The 19,130-nt window shown below is 35.5% G+C and overlaps 1 protein-coding gene across 4 annotated transcripts in view; it reads right to left on the bottom strand.

Moving 5' to 3' along the window:
• The window catches only part of GUCY1B1 (guanylate cyclase 1 soluble subunit beta 1), a 48,359-nt gene that overhangs the window by 11,383 nt on the left and 17,846 nt on the right, over positions 1–19,130 (bottom strand). For all 4 annotated transcript variants that reach the window (XM_033215570.1, XM_033215572.1, XM_033215573.1 and 1 more), the window contains 5 exons: positions 18,285–18,403; positions 6,116–6,313; positions 2,635–2,865; positions 1,266–1,382; positions 204–337 (listed from right to left, as the gene is read on the bottom strand). In XM_033215570.1, the coding sequence (XP_033071461.1) occupies positions 204–337; positions 1,266–1,382; positions 2,635–2,865; positions 6,116–6,313; positions 18,285–18,403 (799 nt within the window). The remainder of the gene's footprint in view (positions 1–203; positions 338–1,265; positions 1,383–2,634; positions 2,866–6,115; positions 6,314–18,284; positions 18,404–19,130) is intronic.

The raw sequence follows: 19,130 nt of genomic DNA, 5'->3' as shown, positions 1-19,130 counted from the left end.
CATGGAGTATGTGATTTCTTCTGAGTTTATTAGCAAATATTAAATAAGATTATCATTGTTACAAAGTAATACATAACAAGGGTTGTAAAATCCAATTACACCTCAGAGAATATGTAAATGTCACGGAATAAAATATTGTGGCATTCCTTTGTTAGCTAAAGATAGGTACTGATAGTCATTATAATTAATCTAAAAATTATTACCTTGGTGAACACAGAAAAAGTATGCTGTCTGCTTCAGGTAAGTAGATCATTTGACCCTTGAGACGTAAGCAGCTGATCTCAGTCCCAGTCAGTTCATCCTCACACTCTAATTTCTCCACATCCAACAATCCTTCCTTGAAAAAGCAAGATATAACCATTAACGAATGCCCTTCTCCCTACCTAAGAATTCAGCAACAAGGACACACGTATCTCATTTCCCACCAAACCACAAAGCAGAATATGTACGTCATTAGAACAGGAGAGGGGCTTTCGTCAGAGTTCTGCCTGTAATAAGCCTAGTGGCTACCTTGCAACACTGCAGAAAAGTGACTATCTCCTTTGAATTCAGGATAGTAACTGTGCTACTCTTCACATAATTATTTCAAGCTTTTGTGAACCTTTTTTATCCCTCTGATTTTCTGGTATGGTTACAGCATACATTACCAGACACTACCAAACAATAAGCCAAGCCTCCCCATTCCTCCACCCTGTATTCATAGAGCAGCTGGGAACAGTCAGTTCTGAATACAGAAAGGATTAAATGGGTAGTCTAGGAAACTGACCTTTGCTGTATCTATCCCAAGAACAGAAACTATGAGATCCCAGCACTATCTAAATTACCAACTGTGTGAATATTTTATCACTTTTATTCACCCACAAAAATGCTACTAAGAACAACAGACAATTTAAGAAAGAATAAATAAGTGGTTTTGAGTGAAATTCCAAAAACAAACAAAAAAAAACCTTTTAGTTCTAATTTCTGAAATAAGGCATTGTGCCTGAACAAGGAGTAAAAGATGTTGGTTTTATGATGTGAAACAAGGGCCATCTCAGAAAGACAGTTTCTAAAATTTACCTCTGTTAATTTTAATCAGCTGATAGAGTTCCACGGCTTCTCAAGCAAACCAAAAACCAATAGCATTGCCTTTTAAATAGAACTTCCTTTGAGGTCTGCGTTTTATCTCTCTATATCTTCTCAGAGAATATAATAATTTTCCCCCTTGAATACTTCTAATTTGTAACATACCTTTCTCACATTTAATGAAATAATATCTTGATTACCTTGCTTCTCAATACAAAAACCGTATTGATGTGCGAAAGGATCCCATGGAAACTAATATCAATATGAGGACGAACCAGCGAGAAGACAGAGAGAAGACTGCAATTCCCAGGCTGGAGCTAAAATGCAGACAGACAGCAAAGAATATCTAATCAGTTAAAATAGTTTTTATACTTTTATGTTAGTCACTTGATTAAATCAGCTCAGTTATATTTAAAAATAGAAAATTATAATTATTATAATTCACAAGAAACTTAGCTGAACTATGAACTCAAATCTCAATCTCTACAACTCGGTGACTACATGGACATTAAATAGTTGCAAGAACATGAAATCTGATATGGATTCAGATGACTAATATTCAAATGTAAGCTAGCACAAATTTACAATGCATTTTCAGAAGAAAACATGAAAATTTATCTTTTAAAATGTACAGTGATATACTAAATGCGTATGGTTTGAAATGAAATTAAAATACCAAAAACATGAGCAAACACTCTCTTAATATTTATCTAGAGGACTAAAAGCGAAAACAATAGGTAACACTGATTGATTGCTTGCAATAAACTAAGTGTTTTTCATATGCTTTCTATCCTCATGCCAGAACAAAGAGAAACAGGCTGAGAGAGGTGAAGTACCAAGTTCAAGGTCATACAGTGAGGGATAGGTGGAGTCAATACTAGAGCCAGGGCAGCACACTACTCTGCTTCCATTTTCACCTGATCCAATTGGGCTAATCCTGAATTTTCAAGTCTCTTTAATTACAAGCAAAAAGTATCTCGAAACACATGCCATATACAACTCCAAAAGTTAGTATATAAGAAAGAAAGAGTAAGCATAAAGGATTTTACCAGTGGATCTGTCATAGAAGTTAACAGTAGGTTCTCATCATCATCCCAACTGCTTCCTTTGATACTTTTTCTACTCAATCCATGATCATCTCTATTTTGTGTTTTGGTGCCTTTTAAAATCCCTCCTTTTCCCTTAACACTATCAATAGCTGATTTTTAAAGCTATTTACAGATGGTAGATATCCAATGAATATTTATTCAGTGAATAAACAAACATATGAAAGGTGACTGTTACTACAAAGTTACCCATTTTTTTTTCATTGAAACAAGTATACTGTTCTTACATAACATTCCTACTGTTTCTGTATGTGATTATTATTAAAAAAATAGTTGTCCTAGGGAAAGTTGTGGTATGCTCAAACACACTTAGTTCACAATTAAACAATTTGTGTAACTTACAATAAACTGCATATTACCTAATACATAGTCAGAGGGTTAAATGAATGGATGGCTGCCTGTAACAATAGTATTTCTATAGGCTTTAGGCTCGGGCCCCCAAGGAAGTGTGCTGTTATTTTACCTGGGGGAGAACTCTGTATATAGCATTGCCACACTGAGTGACCACTAGGTCCCGGTCAAATATTATATGAAAAGGAAAAGCTTTGCAGAATGTATATGGGCTGATGCGTGATTCCTGGGTACCATTTTCTTCAAATCTGTCAAGATCTTCATAAAAATCCTCTTCTTTTGACTCTTTTTCTTCAATTAAAAATTGAGTATGATCACATTCTTCATTTCTTTGCTGAATAACCTGGATATCAAAGGGGGAAATGGCATGAATTGTCTTCATTTCAGTTTAATTAAAATACCTAAATATAAAAAACGAGTTATGAATACTGCAGTTAGAAGATTAATTACAAAAATTCAATACATGTATGCAAATACTACATATGTCTAAACTAGGAAAATATTTCTGGACTTTGATCTATAAAATTTGAAGATTGAATAATCATTGTAAAATTACAAATCTGGTATCAGTTCCCCAGTATCCTATATGGTCTCTTTGGTAGAATTAGGGGAAAAAAAGCACTGGTGGACTCTACCTTCTCAGCCAAGCGCACTTGTATAGTGAACAACCTGAAAGCCATAGAAGCTGGCACTATCAAAAAAGATTACAACGCTGTTTTAAAACAATGGGAAATAAAATGATAGAGATTCATATTCAAAAATAAATGCAATGTCATTTAACTATCAATTGGCAAATATATAAAGTTACAATACCAGGCTAGGTGCAGTGGTTCATGCCTGTAATCCCAGCACTTTGTGAGGGTGAGGCGGGCAGGTCACCTGAGGTCAGGAGTTTGAAACCAGCCTGGCTAACATGGCAAAACCCCATAAATTAGCCAGGCGCTGTGGTGGGCGCCTATAATCCCAGCTACGCAGGAGGCTGAGGCAGTAGAATTGCTTGAACCTAGGAGGCAGAGATTGTAGTGAGCCGAGATCATGCCATTGCACTCCAGCCTGGGCAATAGAGCGAGACTCCGTCTCAAAAAAAGAAAAAAAAGTTATAGTACCAAATTAGGTAAGGTACTGAAAAAGAGGCATCTCAAATACCACTGATGAGAGGGTATTTTGATTAATCTTTCTGAAGGATAAATTGACAATAGGCATAAAAATTCCTTAAAATTTTGTGGATTCTTTGATTTAATTGCAAATCTAGAAATTCATTCTAAGGAAGTAATCGTAATTGTGAACTAATATCTATAATGTAAAAAAATCCTACATTTCTAAAGTATTATTCACAGGCAAATACATTATTAAAGTATAGAGTTTACCACATTAAGGTTGATTTCCCTGACTCATAGACAAAGCAAGAGAGTCAACCTTAAACGTCAGGGCTAATTTTGATGTTCTACTCTGTTTCTATTTAACTAGAGAAACTGAATTTTATGTATCCTAAACTCATGAATTAATTATTCAATTCTAATTTTTTGCTTCGATCAAACTGGCAAAACAAATAGCTTCTCTAGTCATATTTTTAACTTCTCATTGGTATATCACTTTATGACATGATCTAGTATTAATTATGTGGTTCAAATTGTCTGGTATCTCTGGACCTGATAAACTTAATGTGGGAATGCCTCAAGAAGTCAAAACAGTGCCTTTGAAAAAATTAAATACACAAAATATACTTATAAAATGCAAATATTTCAGAAGTTCATATTGAAGCACTTGAATAAATGGTCAGAAGAGAATTTAAATATTTTATAAAGTGAACCATATAATTAAGTAAACATTTGAGTTTCATACAGTTTGCTAAAGCCATCAATCTCCCATGCCAAAGATTCTAATACCACAGTAATAGTAGTTTCCAAGTGTGTCCTAATTTGTGTTTATCTCTGAAGTTTCTATGAACCACCTCTTTCTCAGTCTGGTTAAGTAAAAACAAAACCAACAGTGCATACAATATGCATATAGGTTCTCTCAGTATAGATGCTGCGTTTTTTTTGTTTTGTTTTGTTTTGTTTGTATTATTTTGAGAATGGAGTCTCGCTCTGTCACCCAGGCTGGAGTGCAGTAGTGGGATCTCGGCTCACTGCAACCTCCATCTCCCGGGTTCAAGCGATTCTTCTGCCTTGGCCTCCAAGTAGCTGGGATTACAGGTGCCCACCACCATGCCTGGCTATTTTTTTTTGTATTTTTAGTAGAGACAGGGTTTCACCATGTTAGACAGGATGGTCTCAATCTCCTGACCTCGTGATCCCCCTGGCTTGGCCTCCTAAAGTGCTGGGATTATAGGCATGAGCCACTGCACCCGGGCGATACTGTGTCAGTTTAATGTCAAGAACAAAAGATTGGAAATGTGAGGTATAGACTTTTTTGATTGAATACCAGTGAGATTCCCAATCATGGATGAATTGTGATACTTTACCCAAGGTTTTAATTTTTAAATGTCTGCATTTGATAATGCCATGTTATATGCAGTCCTACTTTCTATTAGGTTGCTGCAAAAGTAATTGTGGTTTTCACCATTACTAATGGTTGTAGAAAAATTAATGATGCACTTGGGAATCACCAACAAGTGCCATGTAAGAACTAACATCAACTTCTGAAAGAAAGAAAACCATGAACTCTAATATAACCTTACTAGATTAAATATGTGGAATATATTTCTAATTTAATTAAATGTTACTATTTTAATTTTGCATAGTACTCCACTTAAGGGTTTTAGACTTCCCAAGTGTGTTACAACACATCTATGATCTATAAGAAAGAACTGTCGATTAGGTTTTCTATAAATAAAGAAAGGTTGGAAAAAGGTATCTATCTCCCCACTTTGGTCTCAAGTTTAAGGCTACTGAGAATTGATTCTTGGGAATGAATATGCTGAACACATAAAAAGTAGCCTGACTAGGAGAGACTATAAGGGCCAGAGATAAAGAGAAACAATGATTCTCTTTGTGATACGGTTGCCCTATCAGTACCTTGAAATTAGCACTTAAAACTAAGAGTGTGTATTATCAATAGCAGCACAATTTTTAAAGTACCAGACCTGGCTTCTTTCACCAAGTAACTTGATTAAAAACAAAAACAAAAACAAACACTTTCATTCACAAAATCAGACATTCCAACTATATTTCAGGGCAGACAAAAATCAACAAGGAGATAATGTTCTGTAAAATAATACTAATTTTAGATTGCCTTAGAATTTGACTATCCATATTATGGATATTTTACATGCTGAAACCCACAGCTCAGTCAGTCACATATCCTTCAGCTTCCCAGCTGGTGTGTGTTCACACGGAATGCAAAGTAAATTTCTTGTAGTCTTGAACAATATATAATTAGAAAGAAAAATCTGCTGCCAGAAGGAAAAAATATCCTGTATAAAGCACTCCCAGGCCAAATATAGAAGACTGCTGGTCTTTCCACTGTTTTGGCTTATATATACTTCCAGGGAAGAGCACTAACAGTGATAACTGCAGGTAAATTTAAAGAGTGTCATTTAAAATACTTTTAGTTGTCATCTGTGTTCAGAAGTCTCCACTGCTGTTTGTTACCTTCATGTCTATTTCAGTGCCATGGATTTGTTGAGCCACTGTTTTGATGATTCCAATGACAATATCCTGAAGTCCTTCTCTCTCTGAGTAGTAGTGCAGAATGAGTCCTTTGCCCTTTTCTGCATCAGTGCACCTAAAGGAAGGTGCACGCATTCCTGGGTAGATAGTAGCAAGGTGGTCGTGCAGAGCATCAAGGTTCTACAGCAAAGAAGAAAGGGAGACCAATAAACAATGCTTCCGCAATGACAGCAGACTCTGGGAAAGCAAGTTATGAAAATGAGTCAAATCGGAGTCTAGTGGGCAGATCAGCAAAGCAGCACATGTAGCACATCCTTCACTCCACCGAGATATCTGTAAAGCAAGTGCCACAGAGAAAATGTAACTAACATAGTAGAATTAAGAAAAATATCTGTGCTATGGATGGTTAGTACATTTTAAGAAAAGATAAAGAAATGGGATTAAAAAGAATGGCTGAAACAGAAAAAACATAGTTAAGGGCTAAGGCAAAGATACTCATATTTACAAGAGCTTGGGGCAGTTGTTTAGAGGTGTTGTGATCAACAACAGGAAATGCCCAAAGGACTCACACGTTTCCCTTCTGTTTATACTGCAATTCTAAAACTTAATTTTCAACTCAAAAAAACCAAACTATGCCCAAATTATAAGCATATAAAACATAGGCATATTCTTTTGTGATTTCTATTTAACTATTCTAATATGTTAGAAATTAAAAAATCTATTTCAGAAACTAAAGCAAGGTAATTTCTTCATGTTCTTTAATATGCTATCATCAAGGTGGAGTTTCATAGCTAATCTGTGAAATAACTACATTTTGAAATGGAAGTCTTGGAAAACTAATAAATTGGCCAATAAATATTTTCTGTTCTTGTAGCCTTGCCATTAATTTGGAAGATGCCACATTTCCCTGAGTCTCAGATTACTAATATACAAAACTAATTGGTGCAAAGAGTACTAGAAGATATGGTGCAAGCTATACATTTTATTTGGCTCAAGATGATTTTTCAAATAACACTCAGTTCATAACATGTTGGGGTGTGTGTGTGTGTGTGTGTGTGCTGCACATATATAGTAGGATATACACACAGCACAGCATGGTGTAGGAATTAAAAGCAATATGACTTAGGATCAATTAAACTTAGACATGAGTTTAAATAATGACTGTCACTTCGTAGGAAGGTAGCCAATTCACCCAATTTTTCTGAGACTTTATTTCTTCTGGCAAAATGGAGATAACTTTAAAAATGTATATAAAGCACTTAGCACATTTCAGATGAGTTGGCAAAACAACTGTCTCTGAAAGATTCTCTTGCCTTAATCCCTGCGAATGTGTTGTATTGCACGGTGAAAGGGATTTTGCAGATGTGATGAGGGTTATGGACCTTAGTTGGGAAGATTATCCTGGATTATCCAGGTGAGCCCAACCTAGTCACATGAGTGACTGTGCACCTAAAAGTCAAGAAGCTTTCCCTGCTACATCATGAGAGAGAGAGGTGCAATGACAGAAGGTTGAAGAGATGGAAGTATAAGAAGGATTCAACACCATGCTAGTGATTCTGAGATGTAGGAGACTGTTGAAGGACTGGAGACAGGTCTCCAGGACTTTAGGGCAGCTGCCTGCTGACAGTCAAGGAAACTGGGTCCTCAGCCCTATAACTGCATGGAACTGAATTCTGTCAATACTTGGATGAGGAAAAAAACGATTATCCTCAAAGGCCAACATAAAAAAACACAGTCCCGCCAGCACAGCATGCTGAATATAGTCCAGTGAGACCTGCAATGGACTTCCAACTTACGAAACCATAGGGTAATAAATTTGTGTTGTGTTAAGCACTTAAGTTTGTGGTCATTTGTTATGGTAGCAATAAAAAACAAATACACCAAGCAAGTAGGAATCTATTCACGACTGGTGATTATTTTTAAAGAGAAGAAAAAAAACAACAATAAAACAGTTTCAAAATGTCATGGGCATAAAAGAACATATCTAAAATGAAAGTACTGGAGGTATGCCAAAATTAAACTATGGCACTCATTCCAAATATCTCAAAGAGGTCAATTTAGGAAAACAGAAAAATCCAGTGAGATTACTGGGAAAAAACTAGAGTGAGGATGAGATGATTCCACGGGTGTCTACATTTGAGCAATACTCTACCAGGGCACCTACAGCATTAATTTTCTGTCCCTTCCACACATCCACTCAATCATGCACCCACTCTATAAAGTTATTGTATGTGCATTATATATCATACACTGTGCCATGTGGGCTGGAGGGGCAGGGTAGATGTTTGGATGCGGATCCGCATGATGTGGATTAAGCAGCTCATGGTTTATATCACAAATAGATGTGTAAAGAGGATTTTGATGAGCAAATGAGGAAGCCAACAACTCAGACTGAAAGAATGGAGTTAAAAATCCTTCAAAATGAAGATGAGATTTGAGCTAGGTCATGAATTTTGACACTCTAATCCAGATAAATGATTCAATGATCTCCTCAACTTGATAAATCTGGTGACTTTTTGAACTGTCTGCATCTACTGTTTCCTTCCCCACAATTATACTTGTCCAAGTCAAAATAATTCTTAGCAAAAACATCAATTCATCCGGATTGCCTCTAGAGGCTGCTATTGTCATGTAAAAGTAATCCAATATGGCAGACACTAAGTATTGAAGAGTTGTATATAACCTACAAACCCCTCAGTCCTAAAACTGTTTTACTTGGTAGTATGAGAGGTTCTTCCAATGACAAATCATTCTCATTAGAACTCTTCCCTTAGAAGGGACACCTGAGAACTGCTTCATAGCCCTCCAAGACTCCTTATACTTGTACTTATGTGGTCAAACATTTTGAGAAAGAAAATTGGGTGAGAAAAAAAAATCACCAAGAGAGTTTTATTTTTATCTGCATTTCTCACAAAGTGAAAATTAAGCTTGTGGCTGCATTTAGAAAACGTTTCTAATAGAGTCAGGCCCAGGTACTGTGTTGTGGCTCACTTAAAAAAGAAATTGAGTTCGGGCACTCTGTCTCACACCTGTAATCCCAGCACTTTGGGAGGACAAGGGAGGTGGATCACTTGAGATCAGGAGTTTGAGACCAGCCTGGTCAACATGGTGAAACCCCATTTCTACTGAAAATACAAAAATTGTCCGGGCGTGGTGGCTCACGCCTGTAATCCCAGTACTTTGGGAGGCCAAGGCGGGTGGATCATGAGGTCAGGAGATCGAGACCAGCCTGGCCACCATGGTGAAACCTCATCTCTACTGAAAATACAAAAATTGGTCTGGTGTGGTGGCTCATGCCTGTAATCCCAGCACTATGGGAGGCCGAGGAGGGCAGATCATGAAGTCAGGAGATCGAGACCATCCTGGCTAACATGGTGAAAGCCTGTCTCTACTAAAAATAAAAACAAAAAAAGAAAATTAGCTGGGTGTGGTGGCAGGCGCCTGTAGTCCCAGCTACTCAGGAGGCTTAGGCAGGGGAATGGCATGAACCAGGGAGGTTGAGCTTGCAGTGAGCCAAGATCTCACCACCGCACTCCAGCCTGGGCAACAGAGCGAGACTCCATTTCAAAAAAAAAAAAAAAGAAAATACAAAAATTAGCCAGGCGTGGTAGAGTAAGCCTGTGGTCCCAGCTACTTGGGAGGCTGAAGCATGAGAATCGCTTGAACCCAGGAGGTGGAGATTGCAGTGAGCCGAGATCTCACCACTGCACTCTAGCCTGGGAGACACAGCGAGATTCTGTCCCCCCCTCCCCCAAAAAAATAATTGAACCAAACAATAACTTGAAATAGGCATTTTAGTATTTTTTTCTATACAGAATGCTTACATATTTCATAAATCAGTGTATCAATGTGCTTATATCATTTTCATACTCTTTTTTAATTGGATTATTAAAACATTTCTACATTCACTCAAGCAGATGGCATAAGGCAATAATGACTTGCACCACTTATGTTACTGGCACCACTTATGCTAAGGTAAGTCAGAGAGTGGACACAATCGTCCAAGTCAGTACTTCTTGAGTCACTAAAGATAGGCACTGCACGCTCACCATAGGATACCAAAAACACCAAATGAGAATGTTCACCTTTTCAGTCTTTTCGCGATAACCAACTCTCCAGAGATTTACTGTGTTATTGAATTTACTATTAATTAATTGAACAAGTAAAGTGCTTTCCTGAATCATAAAAGATTGAACACCACTTAATGTAATATTGATTTTCTTTAGATAGTATCTAATATAAAAAATACTCTTGGGATTGCTTGAGTTACAACCTTCCTTACTTGGCTTTACTCTTTCAAAATTTAAAGTAATTACCACAGCCAGACTATTACAAGAAATGGGATTAATGATTAAAAGTTAAGTTATTTTCATTTAAGTATACTTATATTGCTAATAAATGTGTCATCCTCACATACAGGTTACAGTTTTTTTTTTGCTACAAAAAGATTCTTACAATAGCCAACAGAAAACCCTTTCTACATTTGATAATGCTATCTAAACAAAGATGATAGTTCATCCACATTGCTCTAACAATGTATTCTGGAGAATAAGAGTTTCATATCAAAACTGATATTCTGTGTTATTTCTAAATCTACCCACAGAAGCACTTACAGAAAGTAAAGAGCTGTGTGGTCCATAGCAAATAAGTATGTCTATATGTACGAAAGTAAAAAAGACACTGAAAAAATGTAAACTCTTATATTGCAGCACAAGTAGATTCCCAGGAAACAACGATGTAAACCTCAACTATGCTTTGATTCATTCTTCTAGGCTTCATAAAATCAAAAAACAGGAAAAATATACAGAGCAGGACCATTCATCTATTTTGATACCATGAGATACCTAAAGGTTTCAATTTCATAATTTCATTTCTTAATGTTCTAATATCATTTTATTGTTTTTCTACAAGCAAATGAATGTGGTTTTTCTACTCAGGGATTCTGCTCCCTGTCAGTCTGGTTTATTTTATCATCTGGCATTTATCATTTGTAGAAGAAAAATTAGTTATGGTATTCTGGGGTACTGTACTGGAGTTTCAGCCATAGTACACTTCACAGATTTAGAAAACAAAAGACAATTTATCATTCCTTTGAGTAATACTTTAAAGTGTCACATTTTTATAGACCTTGGAATGTTTCAAAATAAATGCATATTTTCTTTTTGTAATATGCATGCCAAAAATAAGTTCTTACATAATTACAGAGGCCAAGTCCCCAGAAGTCAACTACCTGATTTTCCTGTTTCAAGGACATCTAATTAAAAATTTTAAAGGATCCACAGAAATGGGTAAGACCTTGCCTTGAACGTTTTAAAGAAAAACATTTTTCAGTCTCCAGGAATCCTTGTTTTGGTGAATGGGGAGAAGGGAGTTGTCTGTTTTGAGAATATTACTGCAGTTTAGATCTGCAAGAAATCTTTAAACTCAGTCATTGCAAACCTCTTTTTGTTTTTCAATGAAGGAGGATGAGGTACAGGATTTCCTTTCTATCCCTCACACCTCTGAAAAATAGGACCAACACCAACATTCTTTAATGAGAGTCATGTAATTTAAAAAATATTTTGTTAAGTTTTATAAGAAAAAAGTCATTTTGGAATTTGAAGATAAAACATTTAAACAAACTAGACCTAAGTAAAATGGAACACCAAACCCTAGATAATGAGAAACACCAAAGGAAATAGCATGAGATCAGAGTGAGTAAGAAGTGAATGCTTTCATAATACTTTTCCTGCCTTTTTTCTTGGAGCTCCTCCTTGAGAATTAAATAGCTTTCCAACTGAAAAGATATAGAGATTCTTTTCTAAAGGAAATACTGAAAATCTCTATTTAAAAAGAAACTGTACCAGAGTCACTAAAATTATTTAAATGGATATAGCTTTAAAGCTATATCAATTTATCATTTGCATCCTCTCCAGGGAAATATTTTAATTAAAGAAAAACAGTTAAAATATTTCACTTATTCTACTGCTTGCTTTTAAACTCATGTTAAAAAAGATCCAGCCTATATAATACTACATGTAACAATCAATATTTTGAAAAATTATGAAAATATATACCAGTTATTCAAACTGAAAAGCCTTACAATTCTAGAATATTTCTTATCTTCCTTCACAAGTTTTTTAAAAATAAAACTACATCCCTACTCGTTGATTTTTAAATTGTGGATTATAGAAATTGGCGTTGTAGATGCTGAGAAAACAGTTCTTTTTGAAATTCCAAAGTTAAAAATAAAGTGAATGGTGCACTTTTTTCCTAAGAAATATAAATAATTTAGGGAAGTATTAGAATTTTACAGCTGTTCAGGAAAAATCCTCATATTTCCTAAAATAACTCTTTGCACAAACATTTAAGAATTAGATCAGTCATCAATCTCAGATGGTTCCTGGTGGCCAAATCACAATGTTGTATTTAATAAGCCAAAACCTGGAGCCAACAGGAATTGAAGAAAATCCCACTGCAGGCTGAACAGAGGCGCAGGTTGATAAACTCAAATATATCTGAGTTGAGTGAACGACTGAAACTGTCACCATATCAAGGTTAGTTGAAGAAGCCAGTGTCTCCAGCAAATAATGAAAGAACGTTGATCTAACCATTCACCTGAGTTCTATATGCATACTTAGGTCATAATTTAAATCCTAACTGTTCTCTAAAATTGCATTTGCCCATGTATATTTTCACAGTCAACCTGGCAGCCTTTGCTGTTCATTTTCATTGTATTGTAACTCTGTAAATTTGTGGGGGAGGTAAAGACAATATAATGTAATAATAATGTAATACCGTTGAAACTGAATTGGTAGCCCTGTTTGGGACTGACGTGGCTCCTATTCCCAGGGATAATAGATTATCTTATCAAACACAGCTTTCTCACAGCTCTTGACTCGTTGCACAAGCATATGCACACATATTAACACAGACATAAAATATAAAGGGAAAAATAATGCACAGAGTAGTGGTCTAGTTATCCATAGCTGTATGTTAAACATCTTTGATAATTTATTTGCTATCTTTCATGGTTCTGTAGTTTGTCTGGCTAAATTAGAAAGTTCTACCCTTGGGACGGAATCAGATGGAAACTGGGCTGAAATTATCAGAATGCTGGAGTAGTCTGGTTTTCCAAGATGGATCAATCAAATGGTTGGTAGTTATTTCTAGCTCTTTGCTGGGAGCCCAGCTAGAACTGCTATCTGCCAGTCTACACTTGGCCTCTCCGTGTAGCTTGTGCTTCTCATTTCACGTGTCTGGGTTTCTAGAGGTACCATCCCAACAGCAACTGTTCCAAGACACCCAGGAGGAAACCAAGACTTCTTGTACTTTAGCCTAGGAAATTTAAATATCTCACTTCTGCCCCATTTGATTGGTTAAATAGTCACTAAAGCCAACCCAGATTCAAGGAAAAAAGAATTTTACCTCCTGCAAAGAAGAGGCAAAATCATACCACAGAAATGCATGTGAGATGGGAGAGACTGTTGCAGTGATTTAGGGAAAATATAATCTGCCATAATGCAATAGGACATTAGAGTGTAGAGGTGGGCATGGATTAAGGTGGAAATAACATTAAATTGAACATTCTTTATCAGCTATTTTCTTATGAAGCTTGCAAATCCCATGTATTCTTTGCAGTCTTTTCATCAGTACACTAGAAACTTCCGTAAGAAATTGACTATAGCGGCTGGGCGCAGTGGCTCCCGCCTGTAATCCCAGCACTTTGGGAGGCCGAGGCGGGCGGATCACGAGGTCAGGAGATTGAGACCATCCTGGCTAAAAAAAAAAAAAAAATTAGCTGAGCGTGGTGGCAGGCGCCTGTAGTCCCAGCTAGTAGGGAGGCTGAGGCAGGAGAATGGCATGAACCCGGGAGGCGGAGCTTGCAGTGAGCTGAGATCGCATCTCTGCACTCCAGCCTGAGTGACAGAGCAAGACTCAGTCTCCAAATAATAATAATAATAATAATTTATAATAATAATAATAATAATAATAAAAACATTTAAAAAAGCAAAAAAAAAAAGAAAAGAAATTGACTATAGCGATAGCACAGAACCACATATTTTATTCTGAATTTACAAATAAAAAAGTGGAAAAACTAGAGAAAATTCTTAAGATCCAAAAATCAAATTTAAAAAATATCTTATTTCTTTTTCTCTTTTTGATAAATTATATTTTCAATTATTAAATCAACCAAAGAATAAATGCCAAAGATTATTACTTTTTTCATCAGTCCACAAGTTGATGGTTTCACTGGCGATTTAAGAAAAAATCAATTCTAAACTGTGAAATGCCTTCCAGTTATTTTTGGGATTTTTTGTTAAAGTTTCAGGGTGGCTTAAAATAAGCATAATGCAAATTTTTTAAATTTGAATTTGGAAGCACAGGAGAGACTGCATAAGCAGGGTCATGAATTGGATATTGGCACCAAAGCCTTTGAAGGGAGTAGATATGTTAGTATTCATTAAGTCAACTATGAATGGATATGACAACGTCCATGTGAAAAAAGAAATATGTTTCTGGAGCTAAGCTACAGATATTATCTCTACAGCATGTTCTTGAGTACAAAATTTAAGCAAAAGAAGTATTATCCTGATAAAACAGGCTGGACCAAATAATTATAAAGACACATGTACTTCAGAATTAATTAATTCTATTATTCAAAGACTGTTTCATTAATTGCCTATCATATGCTGTGTCTGTCTAGTACTTAGAAATTTGTTTTTAAACTGTTTCAAAAAAAGGAAAAACAATGGTATGGTATGTACATACATATATAAGACAGATCTATTCTTAATAATGTATCCAACTGAGAGGCTGTGGACAGACTACTTCCAAGGAAATTCTGCTTGCTATGATGAGTGAGTCAGAGTTGCTCAGCTAACGCATAATCAAATAGTCTCCCGTGTTATGATTTCAGTAGCTATTTTAGTGTTCCCTAAAAGCTTAAAATGGAAATATTAGAATGACTATTTTAAAAGTGTCAACAGACACATGCAATGTACCCTGTAAATTAAATAATAGACAGTAATTTAGTATGTTCACCTGAAAAGGAAATTGATCTAGTGTATGTCTCTTCTTTCATATTTCAATCTATGATTCATCTGTAAATAAAATTACAGGCTCTCCCTCAAAATGGGTTACCCTGAGTCAAATAATTCAGCTTGATCTATTGGTGTGTTTGCTTCCTATTGTGTGTTTTCTGCTTTTGCACAAACAACAAATATTCATTTTTTAAAAAAAGATATATTCATTTATTCTCAGATATACAGATTGCACCTGTGAAGGTACAAACATTAAGAGATTATACATGATCTCTGGCTTCTACATTCCAGTCCATCAAATGGGAATGATAATGCAGTCTGAAAACTACTGTGGCTTGGGAAATGCAGTGTCCTATGAAAATAAGAGAGAGGTTAGTTACCATGACTAGGATAAGACAGAGTTTGGAGAGAGGAGTGGCGCCTTCCCAGAAAAGTAATTTTACCTGCAGGATTAATAGCATTTATCTGTGGGGAAAGTGCTGGAACCATATTCCAGGCAAACAGAAGAGCAGTAGAAAATCTGAGAGGATAGCAGGAACAAGATAAATACAAGTTTCTGAAAGTGGTTAAGTTTGGCTGGACTGGGGGAGAGTGAGAGGGAAGATGGAGAAAGAATGAAGGTTTCTATTGTTTTAAATATTTTGACAGTTTCCAATGAGTAATAAAAAATTACTCCATAGTTTAAGCAAGAAAACGATACGTTGAGATACATTTGCATTACAGAAAAAGCACCAGAGTTATAGGATGGAGAAGAGATTGGAGGAGTCATGAAGAGAAGCAGGGAATCCATCCAACCTCTAGATAACGGTAGACTCTCCCAAAGAAGTGTGGGGGAAATAGAGAAAAGTGGCAGAATTCCCAAAGCTCAGTATTTGGGAAATAGAATCTAAAGATGTGGTGACTGATTAAAACCAGGGCTGAAACAGAAAGAAAGTCTTCAAATTTTTAGCAAAGAGTTGAAGTCACCATAAAGAATATTTTATTAATTTATGTAATAAAAATATCAATCTTTATATGTGTGCTGGTATGTTAAAACAATGTATGAAAGTTAATGATTTTGTTTTATAGTCACACAGAAAAAGTCCACTTAATTTCTGTGTAATCAGTCTAATGATAACATAAATATCTACTTTTTAGAAAAGCAGTACTTTAACACATTCAATTTGCCCTTAAAATGTATAATTTCAAAACCAGGAGAAAATAAAAGAACTGAATCATAATGTAAAATATTGATGAAAACTTTACAGTATTCTAACTTTCTAGTTTCTTCATTTTTCACTCTCACATTGAAAGAGAAATAAAATAAAATTGTGTATAATTTAAAGCTATGTTAACTAAATTTTATACAACCAAATATATCCAAAATGTTATCATTTGAACATGAAATCAATATAAAATTGTGAATGAGCCATCTTCTATTCTTTTTCTACTGTCTTTGACACCTGGTGTATATTTTACACTTGTAGCACATTGCGCTTTGTTGTATGTATGCATGTATGTAAAGATAGGGTCTCACTTTGTCACCCAGGCTGGAGCGCAGCAGCGTGATCATAGCTCACTCACTGCAGTCTCCATCTCCCAGGCTCAAGTGATCCTCCTGCCTGAGCCTCCAAGTAAGTGGGACTACAGGCGTGAGCCACTCCCTAGCTTGTATATCTCATTTTAAATGCTGAGTAGCCTCATGCAACCAGTGACTGTCCCATTGGATAAAGCAGCTCTGGAACACAGAGAAACACACCTAAAAGGCTGCTTGCTCTCTTACTGTGCTGTAACAAGCTTAGCAGATGGTCACCATGAGCACAGGTTAAAAAAAAAAAAAGGAATTAATAAACCCATTTGAATCTTTGTTTTGTCATGTAAACATGGCCATTGAGAGAGAGAGAGAGAGTTAAAAGCCAGAACAACTGAAAGTTGATACTTTGCTGATAAGTTGATAGTGGTCAACAAAAGTACTGAAAAGTGAAATATGTATTCAAAAACCCCATATCCCCCAAAATTTTAATCCATTTAAAATAATCCCATTATATGCTGCCTGTTCAATTTTATTTAAATATCTCTTGGCAGCTACTTCATTTGGAAGTGGCAGCTTTTTTTGACACCAGTAGTTTAGTAAATCCATGGCAGGAGATTGCAAACCAGTTTCCAACTTGATTTAATGCTGTTTTAAGTTTATAAGAAAAATGTCACTATGTAAACAACAGACATTTTGATTAAACACTAAAGTTCTTATTTTGGCTGTTAAATCAATAATGCAGCTGGATTGAAAGTGTTTACATTCCCTCAAAACTGGGCTTTGGTTCAGCTAGTATTGCACTGACATCATTTTCCAGCAAGATCTGGCAGCTTTCAGCAGCCAGTTTAGAAATATCCTTTGCAAACAACCACATAATTTTCAATGTTAACACATTTCAAGAAGAGGGTCTCACAAATGCCAATGCTTAAAATAGTATAGTCAATCCAGAAATAGTCTCTCATCTAATGTGTAATTTACTAGTAAAATCTTTTAAGGTAATTTTAACAATATAAGACAAAGGCCTTTGATTGCATTATTTATCTTTTTCACCTGAAACTGACTTTGAACTGTTTCCTATTTTCCCTTGTACAGTAGATTAATTAATATGTAACTCACGATAATGTATCTTAAGTATGTTTTGGTGACAGAACACGTGAAAACCCTGCTACTTTTTCCTAAACGTTGAGCTCCAGGTAGAACTTCATAAACACTGATACATTGCTTAATTATATCTACAAACTAGGAATGTTTTGAAAATAGAAAATAAGGCCATATTAAATGTCTAAAACGACAGTCACTAGGATATATAGTCATTACCCCCAAAAAAGGGCAGTTGGACAGATCACAAAAGACCACCTGGAGTTTTTCAGGGAACATTAATTTACAACTTGCATATTCAGTATCAGCAACCAGAAGTTAAAGAAAAAATATAGTGCTAAAATGTATTCAAGACTCTCCAGTAACTATGATTTTATGTGAATTAGAAAAAGGTCACTATGATTCCATTTCAGAAGTAAGACACTCTCGTCCAGCTGCGTGATCAAAAGGATTCTAGAGTCTATATTTGAGAGTTACAAACACAGAACTTTTAACTATAGGACCTCAAATTGCTTACCTGTAGAAATTCTCTGACATTAGAGCCCAGGACACGCAAGATTGTATCATAACCAGATTCTTGGCAAAAGACGAAAAACATCTTCCCAAACATTTGGAGGATTTCTCCAGCATTGAGATCTATTTTACAAGTTCAAGAGGGGAAAAAAAAGCATATAATAGGTGAAATATTGTTAATAGAAAGAATGAAGGTAAGTGTTTATTAAAATAATTTAAAATGTCTTCAATTTTTGTGCATGGCAAACGTAGATCATATGAAAAAAATCCCTCCAGGACAATACAATGAAATCAGAGAAGACATTGTATAAACATGTCAATGGTGTACATTTGCATTTACAAGCAAAGCAACCAGTTTTTCAGCTTCTATTACAAATTACAAGTGGAGCATACCTAATCTGAAAATCTCAAATTCGAAATGCTCAAGAATCTGAAACTTTTTGGTCACCAACATGACACTACAAGTGGAAAATTCTACACCTGAACTCATGTGATGGACTGCAGTCAAAACGTTGTTTCTTGCGGAAAATCATTTAAAATATTGTACAAAATTGCCTTCAGCGTACGTCTATAAGGTGTACATGAAACATAAGTGAATTTTATGTTTTGACTTGAATTCCATCCCCAAGATATCTTCTTACAGATATGCAAATATTCCAAAATCCAAAAAAAAAAAAAAAAAAATTCCGAAAGCCTAAACGTTTCTGGTCCCAAGAGTTTTAGACAAGTGATACTCACCCTGTACTTAATTTTGACCTTTTTAAAGCATATATTTGATATACTTCTTTTTTCCAAAAAACACAAATTTTTAAAATCATCAAGAATGCACGTGACAGTATTTTGATACAAA

This window comes from Trachypithecus francoisi, unplaced genomic scaffold, assembly GCF_009764315.1.
Source record: "Trachypithecus francoisi isolate TF-2019V2 unplaced genomic scaffold, Tfra_2.0 Lachesis_group1, whole genome shotgun sequence".
NCBI classification, from domain to species: domain Eukaryota; kingdom Metazoa; phylum Chordata; class Mammalia; order Primates; family Cercopithecidae; genus Trachypithecus; species Trachypithecus francoisi.
The sequence above is the reverse complement of the archived record's forward strand: the minus strand, read 5'-3'. Positions and strand labels throughout refer to the sequence as shown.